The 25,554-nt window shown below is 37.9% G+C and overlaps 1 protein-coding gene across 1 annotated transcript; it reads left to right on the forward strand.

Moving 5' to 3' along the window:
* Window positions 1–4,258: 4,258 nt before the first annotated feature.
* LOC127451824 (peripheral myelin protein 22-like) lies at window positions 4,259–13,404 on the forward strand. The gene is made up of 5 exons (XM_051716784.1): window positions 4,259–4,411; window positions 5,325–5,414; window positions 5,538–5,631; window positions 12,367–12,507; window positions 12,613–13,404. The coding sequence occupies exons 2-5, from the start codon at window positions 5,337–5,339 to the stop codon at window positions 12,771–12,773; spliced, it is 474 nt and encodes a 157-aa protein (XP_051572744.1). The 5' UTR covers window positions 4,259–4,411; window positions 5,325–5,336; the 3' UTR covers window positions 12,774–13,404.
* The last annotated feature ends 12,150 nt before the right edge of the window (window positions 13,405–25,554 follow it).

A 25,554-nucleotide genomic window follows, 5' to 3' on the forward strand; every position in this document is an offset into this window, starting at 1 on the left:
TGGTGCAGAGATATGTTATTTGTTACTTGGTTGCTAGTGTAACCCCATCTTGTTGCTAGGTAGTTACCAAGGTGATACTAAAAAGGCACCTTGCGAACCTGAGTCAAATGAAAGAAACCCGAAGTCTCTACGATGTTCTGGTGCAGAGATATGTGATTTGTTACTTGGTTGCTAGGGTAGCCCCATCTGGTTGCTAGGCAGTTACCATGATGATACTTAACATGGCTCCTTGCCATCCTGAGTGAAATAAGTCAACCCGGAAGTCTCTACGATGTTCTGGTGCAGAGATATGTTATTTGTTACTTGGTTGCTAGTGTAACCCCATCTGGTTGCTAGGCAGTTACCAAGGTGATACTCAAAAGGCTTCTTGCTACCCTGAGTCCAATGAACGAAACCAGAAGTCTCTATGATGTTCTGGTGCAGAAATATGTGATTTGTTACTTGGTTGCAAGGATAACCCCATCTGGTTGCTAGGCAGTTACCAAGGTGATACTTAACATGGCTACTTGCCATCCTGAGTGAAATAAGTCAACCCGGAAGTCTGTACGATTTTCTGGTGCAGAGATATGTGATTTGTTACTTGGTTGCTAAGGTAACCCCATCTGGTTGCTAGGCAGTTACCACGGTGATACTTATCGAGGCTACTTGCCATCCTGAGTGAAATAAGTCAACTCTGAAGTCTCTACGATTTTCTGGTGCAGAGATATGTGATTTGTTACTTGGTTGCTAGAGTAACCCCATCTGGTTGCTAGGCAGTTACCAAGGTGATACTTAATGAGGCTCCTTGCTATCATGAGTGAAATAAGTCAACCCGGAAGTCTCTATGATATTCTGGTGCAGAGATATGTGATTTGTTACTTGGTTGCTAGGCTAACCCCATCTGGTTGCTAGGCAGTTTCCAAGGTGATACTTAACAAGGCTTCTTGCTATCCTGAGTGAAATATGTCAACCCGGAAGTATCTACGATGTTCTGGTGCACAGATATGTGATTTGTTACTTGGTTGCTAGTGTAACCCCTTGTGGTTGCTAGGCAGTTACCAGAGTGATACTTAATGAGGCTCCTTGCTATCCTGAGTGAAATAAGTCAACTCGGAAGTCTCTACGATTTTCTGGTGCAGAGATATGTGTTTTGTTACTTGGTTGCTAGGGTAAGCCCATGTGGTTGCTAGGCAGTTACCAAGGTGATACTTAACATGGCTCCTTGCAATCCTGAGTGAAATAAGTCAACCCGGAAGTCTCTACGACATTCTGATCCTGAGATACCCATCTTAGTGATTTTGAATGGAAGTCAATGGTGTTTGGTTGCTAGGGTTCTCTAAATGGTTGCTAGGGCGTGGCTAAGTAGTTTCCATGATGATACTTGAAGACTGATTGCTCACCCAATTCAAACAAGCCAACTCTCATGTCTGTAGGACATTCTGATCAGGAGATATCCATCTAAGCCATTTTGAATGGCAGTCAGTTGGTTTTGGTTGCTAGGGTGCACTAAATGTTTGCTAGCTTGTATGCAGTTGCTAGGGTGTTAAAGTGATAGGGTGAAAGAAAGAATAAAAAGAGTGATGTAAAGATATAAAAAGAAAGTGATGGAGTGATAGATAGAAAGTATGAGTGGTGGGGTTATAGGATGTAGCTTGAATCCTCTAAAGAGTTATTACAGGAAAAAGTTTTCATACCTTGAATGGAAGTCAAAGAGACATGAGGCCTTTCGGAAGTCTGATACGGAAGTTAGAAAAGATATAGCACGCTATTCGGATTAGTCTGAAGGTCTGTGTCGAGTTTGGTGCATGTAGCTTAAAAGCTCAAGGAGGAGTTAGAGTTATAGTCTCAGAATAATAATAATAATAATAATAATAATAATAATAATAATAAGTTTAAATAGGATTTCAGTAGGTTGGCTTTCTCAAGCCAACCTAATTAACAATTGGTAACAAACTCCTCATCATGTTAATTTGTTCAGATCCTTCAGCATGACAATTAAAAACCATTTGTTGACCTGATTTTAAACTAGACTCTGATTTAAATTTTGTATGTCAATTATGTGACTTAAATTTCAACACTCCTGAATTTTGATTAAACCAAACAATAATTAAGTAAACATAATTAGAGTTTAACTTGCTTTCCTTTCACCCATGAATCTTAGAATTGATAAAAACCCATCTTGTCAAATTTGAAACATCAAATTGTGAATTTTATAGATCAGAATGTCTCAATTCTTGAAACTGCAAACACCAACTAAGTCTTGACATCTGCTCTTTCAGTCAAATGATCTTGAACCTAAAACAGTTCCCATTCTAATTCTTCAGTCTGCAGGTAGTTGTCATCATGAAGTGTCCTCTGTAAGACTTGAACTTCTCAGCAAATTGCTTGAAGGCCATTGTCAACAATCTGTGTAAACCAATGAGACAGTAGAGATTCTGTTCTTTTGGAAAAACAAATATTGTTTCACGTCATCTTATTCCATTGAGACAATATTTTCTTCATCTTTTTGTCCTTTTCCTTCTGGCAACTAAACTGTAGTCTGGTGTAAGCTATAATCACCCTTCCCAACCACCATATCTTCATCATGAGGTTGGCTCCCAAGTCACTAAAAGACAAGGTTCTTCCCCAAGACTCCATCCTACAGCATTTTGACAGTCTCTATCAGTTTTATTTTTGAGCTTATTTAAATAGCTAATATTTGTCCATTTAGTGCCAAATTAATTTACAGCTAAAATTAGAGTAACTACTAAACGTCAAAGCATTGTTCATCCTCAAGGGTGAATTTCCATGCATCCTAAACACATTTTCGACCTATGATAACCTCAAAAGGACTCACATTTAATCACACTGGGACTCAGCCCAGATCTTTATAAGCTGAACAGACATCCCCGCCCCTAAACACTGTAATGACAAAACCAACTGTGACTGGTCACTTTACATGTCAGTTAGATAGCTTTTCCTGTCTAAATGGGCGGTTCTAGACCAACAGAAGCAGCTATAGAGCCCAGACCTTTGCTGTAGTCATAGGTCTGGCTACGCGAGACTACACATCCAGTAACTATAACTCTGCATGTTTCTGAATCCCCTCAATATAATATACAGTATGTTAAAGCGTGAACACATTTGAGAGACACGTAAGTGTCCTACACTGTGTATCTGTATGGCCATTAGGGAAACAAGGTTTTCGGAGTGACTGTTCATCTAATAATTTAGAACAAATTCCAATTCACTCGAGCTGTGAGTAGATGTGTGATGACCTTCAAATTACATGCCTGAACAGTCGAAATAATAATAATAAAGAATTAAAGAAACAACATAAATTAATTACAACATGATGTATGTTTGCTCTTGAAGCCGCACACACACACACACACACACACACTCAGGTTGCTTTTAAAACTCAGATTAGTTCATTAGAGTGTACTCTTGATGGTCCACTGCCAGAATCATGTCAGACTGTAGAGTAAATGGACTGCGAGTAAGTCACGGATGTGTATTTATGGCTCTCCCTATGACCTTCATCAAACAGAAATATCAGGGTAAACATATCACTTGCCACCGCTAGCCAGTTACTCTGACCCGTAATCCATCCATCTCACAAAACATGGAGCCCTAAAGCGAAGCCAACCCACAGAAATGCCACCCATCCCTCAAACCCTGTGCAGAGCGCAGCAAAACAGAGCTGGCACAGGGAACGCCTCCCTCACTGTAGCTGCCATGAGGACCGTGAGGGTCAAGCATTTGTGATGAGTTAAGAGCAGAAATGCAGATCGTGAGAAAGATAATTGAAATAAAAGTTGTGTTTGTATTTACTTCAGAGCAACTGTGATGCTTTGGGGGTGTTTAACATTTATTTGCAATGCAAGGGTAAACACAGACATGCCAACATTCTGGGCTTGGGGCCACTAGGAGGGGCATGTATAGCTCCAAACACGCACACACAGCTGACCTCTCTGTTAGTGTGCGAAGCTCAACAGCTCTGTATATAGCATGCATACAGGAAACTAACTGCATAAATTTGTGTATACATGCATGCATGTTTACCCAGATTTAACCAATGTGAAAAAAAAAGTCGAAAAACTGTCAACTCTTGTTTTAAGCACTTAAATAAATGCATCTGACATTTTTGTGTATTAAAACTATTTTTCATTTACCATCTAACCACCCAAAGTGTGAAGTGAAATTTTGGGAGGGAAAAGAAAGAAAAAAGTGTGACGTAGTGACGCTCCAGGGCGGTGTTCTCACGTTTCTGAAAAAAAAAAAAAAAGAAGAAGAAGAAGAAAAAAAAAAAATACTACTCTGGTTCTGCATCTGGAATACAGAGACTCGTGCTTTGAGAATCTATAGTAGCATCGCATAGTAAAGCAACCCAGTATTTTGTTTCTGCTCTCTTTCTATTTTCAAGGATTTTTTCTCTCACTCTCTCTCACCTGTAAGTTGGAGCACTACGAAAGTTTGGGGTTTACTTTGGTTCATTGATGGAGTATTTTGTACGTCATTTCAGGAGATTTGATATCATTTTTTTGTTTTTGTTTTTTCACCTGGAAAATTCCCAACGTCCTTTTTGCACATCGTTTGTTGCTTTTTCCACAACATGTTTGCTGTTTTTTACAAAGCTTTCTTATCATTGTGTTGTATTAAGTTCATTAAGACGTTTATTAAGTTGTTATTGTTAATATAACTAGCTTTAAATATCTTTAATACTCTTGTTTAAATATTCTGTTTTTATTTAAACAAGATTTTCGCACATTTTCAGTTTATTTTGCTGGTAAGTCAGTCGCTGGGCGGAGTTCTGCGCAATAGCTAGTCTGGATGAAAACAACTCTGCGTAGGAATGTTTTCCCCCCTCATTTTTTTTTTTTTTTTCCCGGCTTCAGATATCTGAGTCGATTCGTATACTACAAGCATATTTTATGCTTCGTTTTTTCCTCTACAAATCTGTACTTTCTGGGAAGAATCTTGAGAAACATCGATAAAAAGTTTAGAGGTGACGAAAAAGGCGTCAACGCGCGGAAAAAATGAAATGACCTTCTGACGGGCTGCATGAAGGGATGTTTATGTTATTCTGATGAATAGAAACATTGAATGCTTTTCAGTCGTTGTAATGCGCTTAGTGTAATTATTAATGTAATGTATTCACAAACGGATGTTTTCGAGTAAAAATATGCTTTTTGCCTAAATAAGAAACCCAGTGAAAGCAACTGGAGTTGAGATAAGTTTGCGCGCAGCGACATCTGGTGGTCACATTGTGAACTGCATAAGCAAACACTGGCCATTGTGAGGCCCCCAGGTGTATGAATGGGCGCAGGAGGAGCCGTGATTACTTTCTCTTTCTGATCTTTCAGGCAGACCCCACCATGCTGGCCATTCTGTTCGGAACGGTAGTCTTGCATCTGACAGATCTTATTATTCTCTTCATTTCCACATGTGCAAATGTAAGTATCATTTTGGGGGCTCCTGTTTTCTGAGTCTGTTGGTCACACTGTGTTTGAGCTGGAATTTGGTTCATATGTTGTTGTAATCAAGTGGGTGTGTCTGGGAAAAAAAACAAAAAACAGGCTTGGCGAACACATGGAGATACAAGTTATGACCTCTGGTATGACTGCACACATACCAATGGAGACTATCGATGCCATGGGACTGGTGATGATGGTAAGCTAAACGAAACAGTCTCATTATTCTATTACAGCATGATGTTAATAAGGATTTTTTTTTTTCTGGTTTTTTTCTTTTTCTTTATATAATCAGTGGCATGAGTATTTGGAAATTGAGACCATATGAAGACTCTTTTTTTGGAAATTTTTTTTTGGAATTCTGTATTAAGCCTATCAAAATGACAGGGGGTACATCAGTTTATCTGTCAAATTCGCAGCAGCAGCAGTAGTGGAGAGCGGGTCAGCAAATGTCTTTAAGATGTTTATGATTTAGAATGTTTGTAAGAACTGACGCTCACTGGATGTTTTTCGTTTTTCACACCATTCTGAGTAAATTCTAGAGACTGTTGTGTGTGAAAATCCGAGGAGATCAACAGCTACAGAAATACTCAAACCAGCCCATCTGGCACCAACAATCATCCATGCAATTATCTAATCAGCCAATCGTGTGGCAACAGTGCATCAAATCAAGCAGATACGAGTCAGGAGTTTCAGTTAATGTTCACATCAACCATCCAAATGGGGAAAAAAATGTGATCTCAGTAATTTGGACCGTGGCATGATTGTTGGTGCCAGATGAGCTGGTTTGAGTATTTCTGTAACTGCTGATCTCCTGGGATTTCCACACACAACAGTCTCTAGAATTTACTCTGAACGGTGCTAAAAACAAAAAGCATCCAATGAGTGGCAGTTCTGTGGACGGAAATGCCTTGTTAATGAGAGAGGTCAATAGAGAATGGCCAGACTGGTTCGAACTGACAAAGTCTACGGTAACTCAGATAACCGCTCTGTACAATTGTGGTAAGAAGAATATCATCTCAGAATGCTATTCTGAGATGCGGGTTGGCGCTGTTTTGGCAGCATGAGGGGGACCTACACAATATTAGGCAGGTGATTTTAATGTTGTGGCTAATCAGTATATATATATATATATATATATATATATTACATGTATATATTAGGGCTGTCGATTTAATGCGTTAATTCAGTGTGATTAATTATAAAAAATAACACGTTAAAAAAATGTATGCAATTAATGATGTCCCCTCCAGGGGGTAGTAAGCGAAACTCCAGCAGTATAGGCAATGCGCAGCTTACACAGACCGAAAACAAACCACACTTACCTACATTCTTGATGGAGCGCAAATCCGAATTTAGGGATCTAAAGATGTGTTTATTTAGTTTCAAACTTCGTTTAACTTGACACAGTGACCTAAAAATGGCACATTTATAATGTGACGCAAAGACCCAATGACTGGCTTATGTTCATTAATATGGAAATAAACAGTATATTGCATTCTTTTTGTATTGTCTTTTTTAATGCTTGACTTGTGTGCCAAAATAATGTAATGCATTTTAATTATCTGTATTATTATTTTTTATAATATATATTTTTATTTATAATTATTTAAATATAACTATTTATAATTGTTTAAAAAAAAAAAAAATTTGGCATGCCCAATTCCCACTACTTAGTAGGTCCTCGTGGTGGCGCGGTTACTTACCTCAATCCGGGTGGCAGAGGACAAGTCTCAGTTGCCTCCACTTCCGAGACAGTCAATCCGCGCATCTTATCATGTGGCTCGTTGTGCATAACACCGCGGAGACTCCACAAGTAGTGGCTCATGCTACTCTCCGTGATCCATGCACAACTTACCACGTGCCCCACTGAGAGCGAGAACCACTAATCACGACCACGAGGAGGTTACCCCATGTGACTCTACCCTCCCTAGCAACTGAGCCAATTTGGTTGCTTAGGAGACCTGGCTGGAGTCACTCAGCACACCCTGGATTCGAGCTTGCGACTCCAGGGGTGGTAGTCAGTGTCAATACTCACTGAGCTACCCAGGCCCCCACTATTTATAATTATTAAATAATTATATAGTGAATTATTGTTACTTGAGGGGCTTTCTCAGCAAATATTTATGTATGTGATTAATTGCGATTAAGTAATCAGCATACCATATAATTAATTCGACTGACAGCCCTAGAATATATATATATATATATATATATATATATATATATATATATATATATATATATACAGTGCTGTGAAAAATTATTTGCCCCTTCCTGATTTCTTCTATTTTTGTGTATTTTTCATACAAAATTGTTTTATATCTTCAGACTAGATATAACATAAAACAAAGGCAACCTGAGTAAACACAAAATACAGTTTTCATATATATATATATATATATATATATATATATATATATATATATATATGTATATATATATATATACAGTTGAAGTCAGAAGTTTACAAACACTTAAGCTGAAGTCATTAAAACAAATTTTTTAACCACTCCACAGATTTAATATTAGCAAACTGTAGTTTTGGCAAGTCGTTTAGGACATCTACTTTGTGCATGACATGAGTAATTTTTCCAGCAATTGTTTACAGACAGATTGTTTCACTTTTAATTGACTATATCACAATTCCAGTGGGTCAGAAATTTACATACACTAAGTTAACTGTGCCTTTAAGCAGCTTGGAAAATTCCAGAAAATGATGTCAAGCCTTTAGAAAATTAGCTTCTGATAGGAGGTGTACTGAATTTGAGGTGTACCTGTGGATGTATTTTAAGTTCTACCATCAAACTCAGAGCCTCTTTGCTTGACATCATGGGAAAATCAAAAGAAATCAGCCAAGAACTCAGAAAAAAAATTGTGGATCTCCACAAGTCTGGTTCATCCTTGGGAGCAATTTCCAAATGCCTGAAGGTACCAAGTTCATCTGTACAAACAATTGTAGGTAAGTATAAACACCATGGGACCATGTAGCCATCATACCGCTCAGGAATTCTGTCTCCTAGAGATGAACGTAGTTTGGTGCGAAAAGTGCAAATCAATCCCAGGACAACAGCAAAGGACCTTGTGAAGATGCTGGAGGAAACATGTAGACAAGTATCTATATCCACAGTAAAACGAGTCCTATATCTACATAACCTGAAAGGCTGCTCAGCAAGGAAGAAGCCACTGCTCCAAATCTGCCATAAAAAAGCCAGACTACAAGTGCAAGTGCACATGGGGACAAAGATCTTACTTTTTGGAGAAATGTCCTCTGGTGTAATGAAACTAAAATTGAACTGTTTGGCCATAATGACCATCATTATGTTTGGAGGAAAACGGGTGAGGCTTGCAAGCTGTAGAACACCATTCCAACAGTGAAGGATGGGGATGGCAACATCATGTTGTGAGGGTGCTTTGCTTTGCTGCAGGAGGGACTGATACACTTCACAAAGTAGATGGCATCATGAGGAAGGAAAATAATGTGGATATATTGAAGCAACATCTCAAGACATCAGCCAGGAAGTTAAAGCTAGGTTGCAAATGGGTCTTCCAAATGGACAATGACCCCAAGCATACCTCCAAAGTTGTGGCAAAATGGCTTAAGGACAACAAAGTCAAGGTACTGGAGTGGCCATTACAAAGCCCTGACCTCAATCCGATAGAAAATTTGTGGGCAGGACTGAAAAAGCTTGTGCGAGCAAGGAGGCCCACCAACCTGACTAAGTTACACCAGTTCTGTTTGGAGGAATGGGCCAATATCCCAGCAACTTATTGTGAGAAGCTTGTGGAAGGCTACCCAAAACGTTCTGACCCAAGTTAAACAATTTAAAGGCAATGCTACGAAATACTAACAAATTGTATGTAAACTTCTGACCCACTGGGAATGTGATGAAAGAAATAAAAGCTGAAAGAAATTATTCTCTCTACTATTATTCTGATATTTCACATTCTTAAAATAAAGTAGTGATCCTAACTGTCCTAAGACAGGGAATGTTTTGTACAATTAAATGTCAGGAATTGTGAAAAAATGAGTTTAAATGTATTTGGCTAAGGTGTATGTAAACTTCTGAATTCAGCTGTATATATACACTACTAGTCAAAACTTTTGAAACACTTACTCATTCTTTATATATATATATATATATATATATATATATATATATATATATATATATATATATATATATATATATATATATATGTTTTTTTTTTCTTCACATTTTAGAATAATAGTCATTAAAAGTCATTAAAACTATGGAATAACATAAATGGAACTATGGGAATTATGTTGTGACTAAACAAATTCCAAAATAAATCAAAACTGTGTTATATTTTAGCATCTTCAAAGTAGTCACCCTTTACCTAGAATTTGTAGAAATGTACTCTTGACATTTTCTCAACCAACTTCTTGAGGTATCACCCTGGGATGCTTTTTAAACAGTATTGAAGGAGTTCCCATCTACGTTGGACACTTATTGGCTGCTTTTCTTTATTATTTGATCCAAGTCATCAATTTCAAAAACTTTTTTTTTTTTATTACATTTTAGTTTTATTATGAAATAAATTAATATGGTGGCACAATTATATTTTTGTCTACAAAACTAATTTCAAACATTTAAGCATACGCCTTCAGATCAAAAGATTTTTAAGATCATGAGAAACATTTCAGTCGTGTTTCAAAAGTTTTGACCGGTAGTGTGTGTGTATATATATATATATATATATATATAATTTTATTGAAGCAAAAAAGTTATCCAAAACCTATGTCACCAATGTGAAAAACTAACTGCCCCCTTAAACTTAAGCAGCAACAACTGCAACCAAACGCTTCCGATAACTGGAGATCAGTCTTTCACAACTCTGTGGTGGAATTTTGGCCCACTCTTCTTTGCAGAATTGCTTTAGTTCAGCCACATTGGAGGGTTTTCGAGCATGAACTGCCCATTTAAGGTCCTGCCACAGCATCTGAATTGGGTTCAAGTTAGGACTTTGACTAGGCCACTCCAAAACTTTAATTTAGCTTCTTTTGAGCCATTCAGAGGTGGACTTACTCCTATGCTTTGGATCAGTGTCTTGCTGCATAATCCAGTTGCGCCTGAGTTTCAACTCACGGAATGATGACCGGACGTTCACCTTTAGGATTTTCTGGTAGAGAGCAGAATTCATGTTTCCCTCAATTATTGCAAGTTTCCCTGGCCCTGAAACAGCAAAGCATCCCCACACCACCACACAACCACCACCATACTTGACCGTAGGTATGAGGTTCTTTTAGTGGAATTCTGTGTTTGATTTACGGCAGATATAAAGGGACCCCTGTCTTCCAAGCAGTTCCACTTTCAAACCATCAGTCCACAGTACATTCTCCCAAAAGGTTTGAGGATCATCAGGGTGTGTTTTGGCAAAATTCAGACGAGCCTTAATGTTCTTCTGGTTTAGCAGTGGTTTTTGCCTCGCCACTCTTCCATGGATGCCATTTTTGGCCTGTGTCTTTCTGATAGTGGAGTCACGAACAGTGGCCTTTATTGATGTGAGAGAGGCCTGCAGTTCCTTGGATGTTCTCCTTTGCTTTTTTGTGACTTCCTGGATGAGTCGTTGCTGTGCTCTTGGAGGATTTTTGGAAGGTCGGCCACTTCTGGGAAGGTTCACTACTGTGCCAAGTTGTTTTCTCCATTTGGAAATAATGGCTCTCACAGTGGTTCTTTGGAGTCCCAAAGCCTTTGAAATAGCTTTGCAACCCTTCCCAGACTGATGTATTTCAATCACCTTTTCCTCTGGAAAAGAAATTTCTGGAATTTCTTTCGACCTTGGCATTGTGTGCTACTGGGTGAGACCTTTTAGCCAACATCATGCTGATGAAAATGTTCTATTTAGGTGCTGATTTGATTGAACAGGGCTGGCAGTGATCAGGCCTGGGTGTGTCTAGTCCAGCTGAACCCCATTATGAATGCAGTTTCACAATTTTGGGATTTAGTAACTAAGGGGGAAAATACTTTTTCACACAGGCCCAGTTGGTATTGAATGACTTTTTTAGCTTCAATAAATAACATTATCATTTAAAAAATGTATTTTGTGTTTACTCAGATTGGCTTTTTTTTAATTATTATTATTTTTGTAGATTTTGTTTGAATTTTTGAAAATTTAAAATGAGATATACACACAAAACAGAAATCAGGATGGGGCACTGTATTCACAGCACTGTATATATATATATATATATATATATATATGCTTAATCAGCTTAATTCATGGCTTAATCAGCATCTATTTACACTGACTGTAACTAAAATGGACAATTTATAGAATCTCTTTAATAAATTTTGTCAGGGCAGATTTTTATTTTTTATTTTTTTTTTTTAAGGTTTTAACACATGAATGTGGTCGGTTGTAACACTTTTACAACTGACCCCACCCTGTCAGCCATGATGAAACTTGATATGCTAGCTTCACACTTCATAACTGACACTTGTCAATCATGCCAACTGATAGCCACCAGAGACACTGATCAAAACAAAACTTTTTCTCATTTGCATAAACATTTACGACACAATCAAAATTTTTCTGCAGATTTTAAAAATGTACTTCTGTACCCCAAAAACACACTTTTGTGTATAAAATCTGCATTCCCAGTTTGCACACGTACATGTCCGAGTTGTCTGTTTTAGATCTTTTCATCTGGAAAGCATCACAATCTAAGTAATATCTGCAAAACATCATAAAAGATCAGATTTACAAACATTCTAAATAAATGTCTCAAAGACATCTGATGAAAGTCTTGTTGACATCAGACGTCTAGGTGATCTACTGTACGTGTGCTATCAGGGTTGTTGTGAAGAGGCTGCTGATGTGCATGCGCATTTGCATCACTGAAGTTTGTTTCTGATTGGAGAAAATAGCAGTTTTACAACTGACCCCTCTCTGTTTCACCGTCTGTCAGATTGGCTGCAAGCAGTGCAGGCTCTCATGGTCCTAGCCACCATCTTCTGCCTCATCTCCCTCATCATCTTCCTCTGCCAGCTCTTCACCCTTGTAAAGGGAGGTCGCTTCTTTTTCACGGCTGTCTTCCAGGTCCTCGCCAGTGAGTATTGCTTTGGCTGATCCATCAGATCCCAACTCACCTGTTTCCTCTGAAAAAGGCTACCTGTTTTAATTCCCTGTCTGCCTTTCTTTGTGTCTCCTGCAGGTCTGTTTGTGATGAGCGGGGCCATCATCTACACAGTGATGAGTCCAGGGTGGAAAAATGATAGTAACACTTACGGATACGCCTTCGTGCTTGCCTGGCTGGCCTTTCCTCTGACACTCATCAGCGGCTTCATTTACATTATCCTGAGGAAGAAAGAATGAGCATATATCCTTCAGGGATTTTTCTGGAACTGAGAATGCTACTCAGCCAATAGACTCTAACCATATGGCCATCTCCTTCAGGCCTGACTATTTAGACCCAATGTGATAAAAGAAAGTGACAATTCATGAAGATTCAATACAGCGAAGATGCTAATGGGTGTCTTTGGCTGGTGAGCCTATTTATAACACTTTTACATAGATGTTTTTGTAAATAGTAATGACATGTCAATGAAGGCCCTGACTTTTTTAAGATTTTACTGAAGGAGGAGAGACATAGGAAACATATAAATCTTTAGTTTTTTTGTATTGTGTCATAAGCCTTTTCAAATATCATGTTTTTAAAATGTCATAATAAAGTTTATTCTCAAAGGGAACTTGTTGATGCCGACTTGAAATTTTTCTTATAGCCATATAATAAAACATAGAGAGTTTTTTTGTGTTGTGTTCGAATTCTTGGAAATGGTGCCATGTATTTACCATTGCTGAATTTTATAGCTAGAAATACTTATAGGCTCAAAATTTGTGTAAAAACATTTTACAGTGTGTATTGTACCTGTGATTATATCACTTTATGGGATGTCTTTCTTTCTGTATTATTTTTTGAAAAATGAATAAAAAAAAATTGATTGTGTCAATTTGCAATATGTAATAGGAACATTAAAGCTACAGTATGCAGTGTGCAAAGGATTACTAGTAAGGTATAACATTGTAAAAGAGACTTTTTAAGTCACTTTGAAGTGGTAGATTTGCTTTCATTCCCAGTCAGAGATGATCTAAAAAGTGGAGCAAACCCCTCCCAAATGAGGTAATGTTACTGGCTTTCTGTGAGTGGAGGAGAAAAACAGATGTGACACAGAGATGAATTTTCATGCATTACCTGTGAGTCATCTCAGAGGATCACATTAGCAATAAAAAAAAGAGAAAGAAACTAACTTAAGTTATAAAGAGTAAGTGTTTATAAGTAGATAAAAGCTTGCTGCCTAAATTGTTTTTTATTTTTATTTTTTACTTTTTTTTTTACAAAATGCATCTATTGACCAGGCTAAACAAGACCACTGTGTTATTCACTGTAACAACACAAGTTTCAGTCTGAAAGAAAACATTCTTTTACATTGTAAAATCTCAAAATTACAGTGGAAAACATTCTCATGAAACCCTGTTTTTGAAAGTCTAAACTTGAAAAGTTAATTAGCTTCTTTTTCATGGCTGGCTAATACATGTATCCAGGACCCATTGTTAAACTTGAGATAACTCTGAAATGATGTTTGTGGTGATGGAAGATAATTTTAACCATTGTTACTTTCTTTCACTAGTCTCCACAATCATTTTCATGTTAAAACTACAACTGCACAAATAACATTCCAACAGTCAGAATATGATTAGCATACCATTCTGTAAACACTGAAACCTTATGAAAAAATGATTAAGGATGAATATCTGTCTGAAGAACAGCACATGTGGAGAAATGAATAAATAAATAAAATAAAATGGAGGCAGAAAAGAAGACAAAGAAGACGAAAAAAGAAGTAGTCAGCTTATGTCACGGTCCTGTCACTCTGTCAGTCTGGGTTTTTATCTTACAGGACCCTGGCATCATTGTCCCATGTCTGTCTTGTGTTTCGTTGTCTGTCTTTGAGTGAGCGCACGGTTTTGGTTGTATTCCCTGCTGTGCGCTCTTTGGTCTGTCTTGTTTCATGTCGGGAACACGGTGTCTGGGTCCTGACTTCCTGTCTGGTTCGGTTTCAGTCTGTGTTGGGATCTGGACACTCGCGCTTCATGTTTGTCTGTTACTGACGTGGGTGCATTGCACTTATGTCATCTTGGTAGCATTCACTCACGTCAATAGTGTATGTCTGTCCCTCGCGAACACAGGTGCGCCTCGTGTCACGCGTTGCGTTGCGTGCCCGGGTCGCGAGCTGTCTTCATGTTGTGCTGAGGTTTGGTCACTTCGGTCTAAGGTGTCGGGTGTGTGTGTGTGGCCGAACTCTCACACAGGTGTCCTGTCTTGTTTTTGTCGCCTGTTGCGTGCATTGTGTGGTGTTTGCCTCGCGTTGTACACTCAGGTCTCGTTTAGTGTGAGAATGCGTGGCATTGCTTTGTTTGCCGTTGCTACGCATTCTCTCATCTTGTTTGTTTATTGGCATGGGCGTATATTGCCTCATTGTCTTGGTGATGTGTGCTCATGCCATTTGGGTGCTTTGTTGTCTTGTGAGAGCATGTGGCTTTGTTTTGTTTCTGTATCGCCGCGTGTCTCTCTGTTTTACGTCATATCCCGCCTCCTTGTTTATTAGTTTATTAGTCACACCTGCCCTGTCTTGTTAACCTGTTGAATTCTCTCCCTCTTTTAGTCTCCTCGTGTTTGCTGTCCAGTGCCAGTTCTTCTTGTTTCCAGTCGGTCCTTTGTGTGTGTGTGTGTTTGTTTGTTTGTTTGTTTGTTTGTTTTTTTGTTTATTCCAGTTGGACGGTCGGTCGGTCTTGCTTACTGTCCAGTTCATCTCTACTCGGTCCGGCCGGTCCTGTTCCCCGCTGCATTCTGTCCCAGCCCTGGATTACCTTTTCCCCCAACGGGATAGTTTATGCTTGTTTTTTCTCCCTTATGTAAGTTTTGGTTTGTTTTTGCCCTTTTTTTTCTCTCTTTTTTTTTTTAATAAATCCTTTGTTTTTTAAACTCCACACTTGGGTCCTGAGCCTCATTCTCTATTCCTGACAGCTTAACCTAGAATAAATATAAATTAATAGTGTAAAACACAGAAAATAATGCATATTTCTAAATGTGTTTAAGGCCACTATTGCCAATTAAAGGGCGTTTCTTCAATTTCAGGCACTATCATGTCCCAGGGGATTATTATTATTTTTATATTGCTCATGAAGGACACATTAACTCTGACTTGGAAACTTTTACTACCAGGCCTTCATTTATTTTTGGTACTTTCCAAATGCTTTTTATGTATAGATTTGATTGTTTTAGCCTTGTTCCTGGTCCAGACTTTAAGTATTAAACTATGAAAATCCATTATAAAATTACAAATTATTACGTTTTTAAACTATGGTAATCTAAACAAATTGTGAAGAAAAAAAAAAAACATTTTAGTATTTATTGTTTGAAAATGAATTCTGTCATTTTTTCAGATAAATAAATAAAAAATACAATTGTGTCACAGACATCATTTCCACCACACCAAACATTTTAGCCCCTTATAAAAGATTGTATTATTATTATTATTATTATTATTATTTTTAAAAGTTATTGTACTTAACCAGGTTGACAAAATTGTTAGTGTGGTAAAATGTGCATTTGGTCATTTTTTTTTTTTTAATATTTCATTTTGAACTTACACTGATATCTAGGGACATGGATGCATCATCATTTAAACACAATCCTTGTCAGTTACCAATGCATTTGTAGAAATCTACTATTCACAGTCAGACATGATTAATTTAATCCATGGGTGTCCAATTACAGGTCGGAACTGAGATTGAGTATTCGGCTGGTCATGTGATGCTAACATGGCAGCCTCCATGCGGGCGCCCCTGCCCCATGTAGAATAAAGGAGCTTTTATAAGGATTACTGATATGACTGGAGTCTTCATCTCATGTGAGTGCTCATCATTTTATACATATGTTTCAAAATGACTATTTATGTCTTTAGGAATAAAACTTTATTCATGAGTGGAAAAAATCAATGAGTGCACCTTTAAGATGAAGTATGAGACAAGTAGTTTTAAGAAAACAAAGAAAAATCAAGATGAATATCGCTTGTAAGCAGAATATTTTATTGGACATCATTTTCATTTTGCCTATTTATGCGAAAAGTGTGAAAATAGTATTTAATTGTGTGTATTTCAGACACGTAAAATGTTAGTGATGGAATTAGCCTTAGAGCATGGAGTCAACAAAGGAGTCGCCCACTTCCAAATAAAAAAATAAATAAATAAAAAAATGTAATTTCGATCACCGTCATTTCCACCACGGAATATACAGAAGTTGAGATGTGGTTGATATGACACTGCAGTTGGAATTTTCAAGAAAAATCACACAATTGTCATAGGCTAAATCTATGTGATTCAAGTACATAAATGGATCAACATTGTTAGTAGACAGTGAGAGGGTGAAAAAATATTTTAACGAGACTTTCTAGAAGTCGGTGTTCAAAGCGGCCGAAGTTGAAGAATCACCCTTAATTAAATTAAACGCACGCTACACACCCTTCACAGCTCAGCTGTTTTAGATTTAACCACTAGATGGCGCCAAACACTCGCTTGAAAGCAGTTGTCCACATGTTAAAACTATCACAATACAAGATGAGAAATTCGATTCTTCTCGTAACTATAGCAAATGTGGTTATTTGGTAATGATGAAAATAATTTAACCCCTTAAATCAAACCCGCTTCAACAACATTCACTTTAGTAAAACAAAAAGTTATTTAAACATGTAGGCATTTTTAGAATGTGGTATATGTTAGACAGTAACCCTCTTTTAGAATTATTATATGTTTAAAAGTCAACATCACAGGCCTGCCATATTATTTGAAGAGGCCTGTCTATACCTTTGATCTATTGGATTATTTCAAATCCCTCATGATTGGCTTCACTAGAAACTCGAGCTGTGTCAAAATACAATTTGCATTCACTCAACTAAACCTTAAGATCTGAAATATTGTAAATATATTAGAAGAATGTCAACAGTTATAGTTTAACATGGATATCACCTCTACAGCTGGACTAAGTCTGAACAACTGTTTATGTGTAATTGCCTCGTAATTGCCTGGAACATTTGGGAACCACTGTGTTTCATTCCAAATCCCTAAATTATTTAAATAAACATGACTCTATGAACCTGTTATTTCTGTCAGTTCTAATGATTAGCATGCATACATCCGACCCACACAAAAAACCTGCCTCTTGTGACATAATCTACAAGTGTTCATACATGTAATGTTTACATCAACCCTCCACTATTCAAACACCTTTCAGGTTTGATTCAATATGCTATAACATCATCATTTGTTTTACACACTTGGCTATTCATCCAGTCTATTCCTTAACACAAAACATGTGCCATTAGGAGTCAACCAAGGCAGAGAATGCTGATAACATTGGTAATGTCAAGAAAAATCTGGGGGCCCATAATGTCCTAACAGCTCCATTTCAAAGTGGTTAACCTTAGAGGTTATTTATCACCCACCAGGTCATGGGGGTTGAACAGTATTTACTACAGGACATTGAGATCTTCATCTGGGAATCAGTGGGGTGTATTTGAGGGGTTAAAAATAAAGGACTCTGGTTATGTTCAAAATAGCATACTAACATACTACTCTTACTATTTCTGCTGTATATAGTATATAAGCAAATTTTCTGTATTCAATACAGTAATACCAAGATTACATAATTGCAATTTTTTTAATTGACTCTGACTTACCAAAATTTAGATTTTTTTCCCCCTCATTGAATATTTAATAAAAAAAATAAATAAAAAAAATGCTAAATACCACTTTTTATTTCTATGATAACTGGATGTTACTCACATGCAATGTGATGAGGTCATGTGACAACAATGTAGTACACTACAGTTTGAAAAGTTTATCACAGAATAATGTCTACTGTTTCACCTACTATTCAAACAAAAAAACAAAAAACAAAAAAAAGAAAGAAAGAAAAGAAAAAAGGATATAGTAAGCTAGTATTCCTTTCCGAACACATCCATAGACTGGGGGAAATTGGGGATACTGAGTATATTCAGGCCTGATTTCATCACAGCCATAAATCTCAGATAAATCAAAGCCCAGCCCCCGCACGCTTTGTCTTGCTAATACACATTAGGGTGCGGCTGGCTGGTCGCTTTGACAGCCGCTGCAATGTGAGTCGCGCGGCGCTGCAGATGCAAAACCCGGAGACGCCTTTGAGCTCTGACCCCACCACTTAAACCACAACTGGTGTGAGCTGAGGAACCCCTGAACACCCAGGAATCTCTCTGATTGACGTCCAGCCTCCAGAGAGCACTGAGACATGGATCTCTGAAGATGTTGAAGAATGGTATTGCAAACAGAAGTTTGTGTCCACTGTTCACTTAATGGGATAGTTCACCCAAAAATGAAAATGCTCTCATAATTTACTCACTCTCATGCCATCACAGATGTGTGTAACTTTCTTTCTTCTGCTGAACACAAACAAAGATTTTTAGAAGAATATTTCAGCTCTGTAGGTCCATACAATGCAAGTGAATGGTGGCCAGAACTTTGAAGCTCCAGAAAGCACATAAAGGCAGCCTAAAAGTAATCAATATGACTCCAGTAGTTAAATCTATATCTTCAGAAGTGATATGATAGGTGTGGTTGAGAAACAGATCAATATTTAAGTCCCTTTTTACTATAAATCTACACTTTCAAACAGCCCTCCAATGGATGTTCACGAGAGGACTGAGTTCTTCTTCTTCTGTTTTTACAAATTTGCATTCTTTGTGCATATCGCCACCTACTGGGCAGTGAGGAGAAATAAATAAAAGGGAGGGCTAAAGGAAAGGAAAAGAATAAATGAAGCCTATTTGCACAACAATCCAGTAGGTGGCAGTATGCAGGAAGAATGCTTCACTTGCATTGAATGGACCTACAGAGCTGAAATATTCTTCAAAAAATCGTCATTTGTGTTCTGCAGTAGAAAGAAAGTCACACATCTATGATGGCATAAGGGTGAATGAATGATGAGAGAATTTAAATGTTTGGGTGAACTATCCCTTTAAGTTGAAGCCCGATCCCAGCCCGTATCCAAGACCGTATTACCCGACCAGTATTGTCAAATTTTAAGCCCAAATTTAACCCCAACCCAAAATTGCTGACTCTTTATAATTTCTTCTCCAAGCAGGTAAATTTGTTGCAGTATACTGTATTTTATTTGGGAATTATAAGCAATATTCATAGCAGTATAGTAACAGCAAACATACACAGTTTAAACAAGGCACAGCGGCCACTCAGCACACCAGAGCAGAAGGGAAAAAACATTGGCTTAGCGTTTATCAAACGCTGAATCTTTGCTGGATGAAGAACAATCTGTAGTAATGTCTAGCAGACACATTAAGTCCTCTTTGCAACCTGAACTTCTTCCAAACATCAAATCTACACCTGCTAAAAAAAAAGCTAGACACAGCGCAACGAATGAAGGAACGCAGTTGTCTCTTTTTTAAAACTTAAGGTCTTTTTAACTTGATACAGTGTCTACGAAATGTAGCAGTCTCACGCGAGATGTGGCGCAACATTCAAAGATGTCTGTCCGGTGGCCTGGGTAGCTCAGCGAGTATTGACGCTGACTACCACCCCTGGAGTTGTGAATCCAGGGTGTGCTGAGTGACTCCAGCCAGGTCTCCTAAGCAACCAAATTGGCCCGGTTGCTAGGGAGGGTAGAGTCACATGAGGTAACCTACTCATGGTCACGATTAGTGGTTCTCGCTCTCAATGGGGCGCATGGTAATTTGTGTGTGGATTGCGGAGATTAACATGAGCCTCCACATGCTGCGAGTCTCCGCAGGGTCATGCACAACGAGCCACGCAACTGAGACTTGTCCTCTACCACCTGGATTGAGGTGAGTAACCGCGCCACCACGAGGACCTACTAAGTAGGGGGAATTGGGCATTCCAAATTGGGGCAAAAAAAAAAAGAAAAGATATCTGTCCCGTGCATGTTTACATAGAAAACAGTGCAGACACGCGCAAAAACGCGTTCGGTGTGAACAACCTCTAACTGTGTCTGTGAAAAAAAGCAGGCTCTGACCCCTTTAAGAGCTCACACATCGGTACCAACAGCAGGATGATAACACTGCTGCCGGCGAGGAATGTATTTCATTAAGAGCATGGAGAAGAGGCTTTTTCAAAGCCGCTAAATAACCCATCTTGCAGACCCTCACGTTCTTTTCTTCTCTGTGACCTCTTCGTCTTACGACTCAGTTTGTGAGTCAGGCCGAGCTGAATGGGGACAAAGCATTCCATAAATGATCAGGGGAATGTTTGTTGCAACTGTATTCTTTAGTTTTATGACTTTCAAAAGCTCTGAGAAGCTTTCTGTCCTAGCACAGACTCGTCTTTGAAAGTAAGGGAAACAAATGGCCTAATTAATGCTGTTTTTCAGCCCCAAAGAAATGCTTTGGCCTACCATCCAATTTACCAGCTCAACATACATACAGTAACCAGTCAAAGTTGGACACAACTTCTCATTCTTTATTACTGCTATTTTATTGCTGTAGGAATTTGGCCATAATTTACAGAATTTTTCTACAGCGTGGAGTTAAAAAAACTAAAAGGAAAAATTATCTCGACCTGCATTCACACCTCACATTCTCGACTTTCCAAGCTTCAGCTGACAAGACTAAAAACAACACCAAACTATGTTTTGCTCATGCACAGCCAGAGAAGTGTTACCAAGAGAAATGTTGAGTACAGATTCATGCTCCGTACATCCTAACCATCTGTCTGTTTAGCTGCCTCTAATTATCTGGTTGTGGGTGGTGCGGTTCTTTTTTTCTTTGCCATAAGATTGTAATTACAGGTCGCTGTGTCTCTCATTTTCTCTCTGCATGCTCTAACTGAAAGTGGCAGTCAGGATTTCAAGCCTAGGAGGGAGAAGATATACATTAATTAGGTGGTTTGCCACATCTTAGCTGCATTAAACATGTACTCATTTTGACTACCACAAAAATGTATTATCAACCAGCCTGTGCAACATTTTTATTCCTTTCAAGATTTTGAAGTGAAATCCTACATCTCATATTTACTTTAACATCAAGGAAAATGACAATTTGACAGGTTTGTGTAGCAAGAACATTACACCAATACTTTATTTGTTTATTAGTTAGATACTTTGGAAAAGCCATGCCGAAGAACACTCCCAGATATACATTTCTAGGTGCTAGAGTGGTGCTTGAGTCGCAAAATTTGCTGTCATGATGCGAGGGTGTTCTAGGGGGTTCCCAGGGTGGTTGATAAGCAGGGTTGGGGAGTAACGGAATACATGTAACGGGATAACGTATTTAAAATACAAAATATTAGTAACTGTATTCCACTACAGTTACAATTTAAATAATTGGTAATCAGAATACAGTTTTGATTTTGATTACTGAAGAGATTACTTTGCATTTTATTGTCCTTTGTTTAATTTAATATTTATTCAGTTGGAAAACATTTATACATATAAATGATGCGATTCAAAGAGCATTTGAACAGCAGTGAAACACTTTCTTATGATGTGTTACATTCATACGAGCAGACAGAGGAGTTTGAAGTAATTTCTGAAGCAGCAGAAATAGAAATATACTTTGTTTAAATTATCATGTGAACATTTAGCTTTATGCTAAGCTAAAATGCTATTTCTAGCCATTTTACATGTTACCAGGCAAGATTATATTTTTTATCAAGAAAATCATAGATCATAATTAGATCATAGATCATAATTTTTCTCTCTAGTAAGGCCTTTGATATTAGGGCAACAGTCTTATTTTTTTATGATAATTTTTGTATTGTTTTTCTGTAAAAATATCTAAAAATCCATAGAATAAGATCAATTTGCTTCGTCTTGTTTTAGAAGCAACACTGTATGAGATATTTAGGTTTTTCAGAGAATGTATTTTTAACATGTATTTTGTCTTTCTGTTCTGGCAGATTTTTTATAGCCAATATATTATTTTATAGAAAATATATTATATTTAGATTATGTTACTGACCTTGAATAATCTAATGAAATACATTACAAATGACATTTTACAGCATGTATTCTGTAATCTGTAGTGGAATACATTTTAAAAGTAACCCTCCCAACTCTGTTGATAAGGTGTTGTGAGTTGTTTTTACTGTGTTGCTATGTGGTTGCTTGGGAGTTCTGGGGGAATGCCAGGGTGTTGCTATGTGATTGATAATATGTTTTGAGTGTTTTTTTTTATACTGTGTTGCTATGGGTTTGATAAGGTATTCTGGGTGGTTGCTAAGCGGTTGCCAGGGTGTTGCTATGTGGTTGATGAGATGTTTTGAGTGTTTTTTTACTGTGTTGCTATGGGGTTGCTAAGGTATTGTAGGTGGTTGCCAGGGCGTTTACTATGGGGTTGCTAAGGTATTTTGGGTTGTTGCTATGAGGTTGCTACAGCATTCTGGGTGGTTGCCATGTGGTTGCTATGATGTTCTGGGTGGTTGTCAGGGTTTTGCTATGGGGTTGCTAAGGTATTCTGGGTGGTTGCTATGCAGTTACCAGGGTGTTGCTATGTGGTTGATAAGATGTTTTGAGTGTTTTTTTACTGTGTTACTATGGGGTTGCTAAGGTATTGTGGGTGATTGCCAGGGCGTTCGCTATGGGGTTGCTAAGGTATTTGGGGTTGTTGCTATGCAGTTGCCAGTTTGTTGCAATGTGGTTGATGAGATGTTTTGAGTGTTTTTTTTTACTGTGTTGCTATGGGGTTGCTAAGGTATTCTGGGTGGTTGCTATGTGATTGCTAGGATGTTCTGAGTGGTTGCTATGCAGTTGCTATGGTGTTCTGGGTGGTTGCCAGGGTGTTGCTATTAGGTTGAGAAGATGTTTTGAGTGTTTTTTTTTACTGTGTTGCTTTGGGGTTGCTAAGGTATTCTGGGTGGTTGCTATGCGGTTGTTAGGCTATTCTGGGTGGTTGCCAGGGCGTTACTGTGGTGTTGCTAAGGTATTTTGGGTGGTTGCTATGCAATTGCTAGTGTGTTCTGGTTGGTTAACATGATTGTTGCTATGTGGTTGATAAGATGTTTTGAATGTGTTTTTTTTTTTTTTTACTGTGCTGCTTTGGGGTTGCTAAGGTATGCTGGGTGGTTGCTATGCTTTTGCTAAGGTGTTCAGGGAGGTTGCTTACAGTCTCTATAATACTCTGGTGCTTAGATATCGCTCAGATCCCTCTTTCAATGTAAGTCTATGGGATCTTTTCACCTGTTTATTTGTCTTCCGGGTGAAAATCGTAAATCTGTTTGCTTAGAAAAGTAGTATCACTCCTTTCCTTAATAAACATGATTTGAAGTATATTTCATGTCTGTAGCACAAATAGCACGTGATGAGTTCCGCGCCAAAATTTTATATTTAGGGACAGGGGTTTGTTCAAATCCCAAACTTGCAGTATGAGCAATAGCAATAGTGGTGCTTTTAAAATGTAATTGAGAGCATTCTTTACTGGAACGCAATGCCTTAATTTTATTCCATTGCAGTGGATTACTATAAAGGTAACATCATGATTTTGTGTGACCTCTCTGAGTTAGTTTAACCCCACTGACCTCCTGACCTTCAGCCCTGAGTGTGTTAGTGTCGCAGTGCTTCAGGTTTGCATTCAAGAGGAGTTGCATTAAATTGGTTTGTTTGCTTGGCCTTTTTGGCCCCTTTTCCTCTGTGAGTAATGATCAGGAGCCTGGTGGACCTAGTTCAGGCATGAGATAAATGACAGCACCTATTACTCCTTGAGTAACATTTTAGCCCAGATGACTGATGGAGACTTTGATGAGAGTGGCACAGACAGATTAATCGCCTGGCCAAAGACTTCACCCAGAGAATGTAGACATATTTGCAGACACTTGAACATCCACTGCCAAACCAAATCAATTGTAGGTTTACCCTCACCACCATTAGGCCCCACTGGCCGTTAGTGTCACCTCTGCTTAGACAGACTGGAAGAGTATACATCTGACTGAGATCTTATCATCTGTCTGTCTCCTGGGTGTACATCTCCTTGGAAGAGCTTGTTCCTCATATATGAAAGGAGCATGCACAACAAGCATCTGCTGAGATCAAATCTGCACATGCCTCCCACAGATACCCAAATCTTCCCAGCTTGCAGGTTAAATGCCTCGCTGTCAGTTTCTAATTGCTTTAAGGAACTGTGGTTGTGAATTGCGATTAAGCATTTACTAAATGCTCAGTGAGGGACATGCTTAGTGAGAAGATGTTGTTGTATTTAAGTTTTGAATTTAAAGGAATAGTTCACCCAAAAATTAACATTCAGTCATCATTTCCTCAAATTCATGTCATTCAAGGCCTATATCCTGTTATTTTTTTCCATGTAACATAAAAGGAGACGATATGAAGAATCTTTATGCAGCTCTTTTCCATACAACAACAGTTTACAGTGACCATAGTTGTCAAGCTCCAAAAATGACAAAAATACCCATAAAAGTAACCTAAAAGTAGTCCAATCAACAGCATATATCTTTGGAATGACATGAGGGTGAGTAAATAATTACAGAGATGTCATTTTTAGGTGAAATATACCTTTAAAATCCAGTGTTGTCAGTTAATCGTGTAAATAGACATCAAAAGTCCTATTGGAATGTAAAAAGAGGCACATATAGACAGGGTTGGGGAGTAATGGAATACATGTAACTGGATTATGTATTTAAAATACAAAATATAAGTAACTGTATTCCACTACAGTTTCAATTTAAATCATTGGTATTTAGAATAAACTTACATTCAAAAAGTATTTTGATTACTGAAGAGATTACTTTGCATTTTATTGTCATTTGTTTCATTTAATATTTAGTCCTTTCAGATGGAAAACATTTATACATATAAATGATGCGATCCAAAGTGCATTTGAACAGTGGTGAAACATTTTCTTATGATGTGTTACATTCATACGAGCAGACAGAGAAGTAAGTCTGAAGTAAGTTTGGAGCACAAGAAATAGAAATAAACCTTGTGTAAATTGTCAGCTTTACGCTAAGCTAAAATGCTATTTCTAGCCATTTTACATGCACATATTACCAGGCACGATCATATTTTTTTTATTAAGAAAATTCACTT

Source organism: Myxocyprinus asiaticus, chromosome 14, assembly GCF_019703515.2.
Source record: "Myxocyprinus asiaticus isolate MX2 ecotype Aquarium Trade chromosome 14, UBuf_Myxa_2, whole genome shotgun sequence".
In the NCBI taxonomy this organism is placed as follows: Eukaryota; Metazoa; Chordata; class Actinopteri; order Cypriniformes; family Catostomidae; genus Myxocyprinus; species Myxocyprinus asiaticus.

Coding starts and splice junctions, on each gene's coding strand:
- LOC127451824 (XM_051716784.1), top strand. CDS start 5,337: ATGCTGGCCATTCTGTTCGGAACGGTAGTCTTGCATCTGACAGATCTT. Junction 5,632..12,366: donor CCATGGGACTGGTGATGATG/GTAAGCTAAACG, acceptor ACCGTCTGTCAG/ATTGGCTGCAAGCAGTGCAG. Junction 12,508..12,612: donor TGTCTTCCAGGTCCTCGCCA/GTGAGTATTGCT, acceptor TGTCTCCTGCAG/GTCTGTTTGTGATGAGCGGG.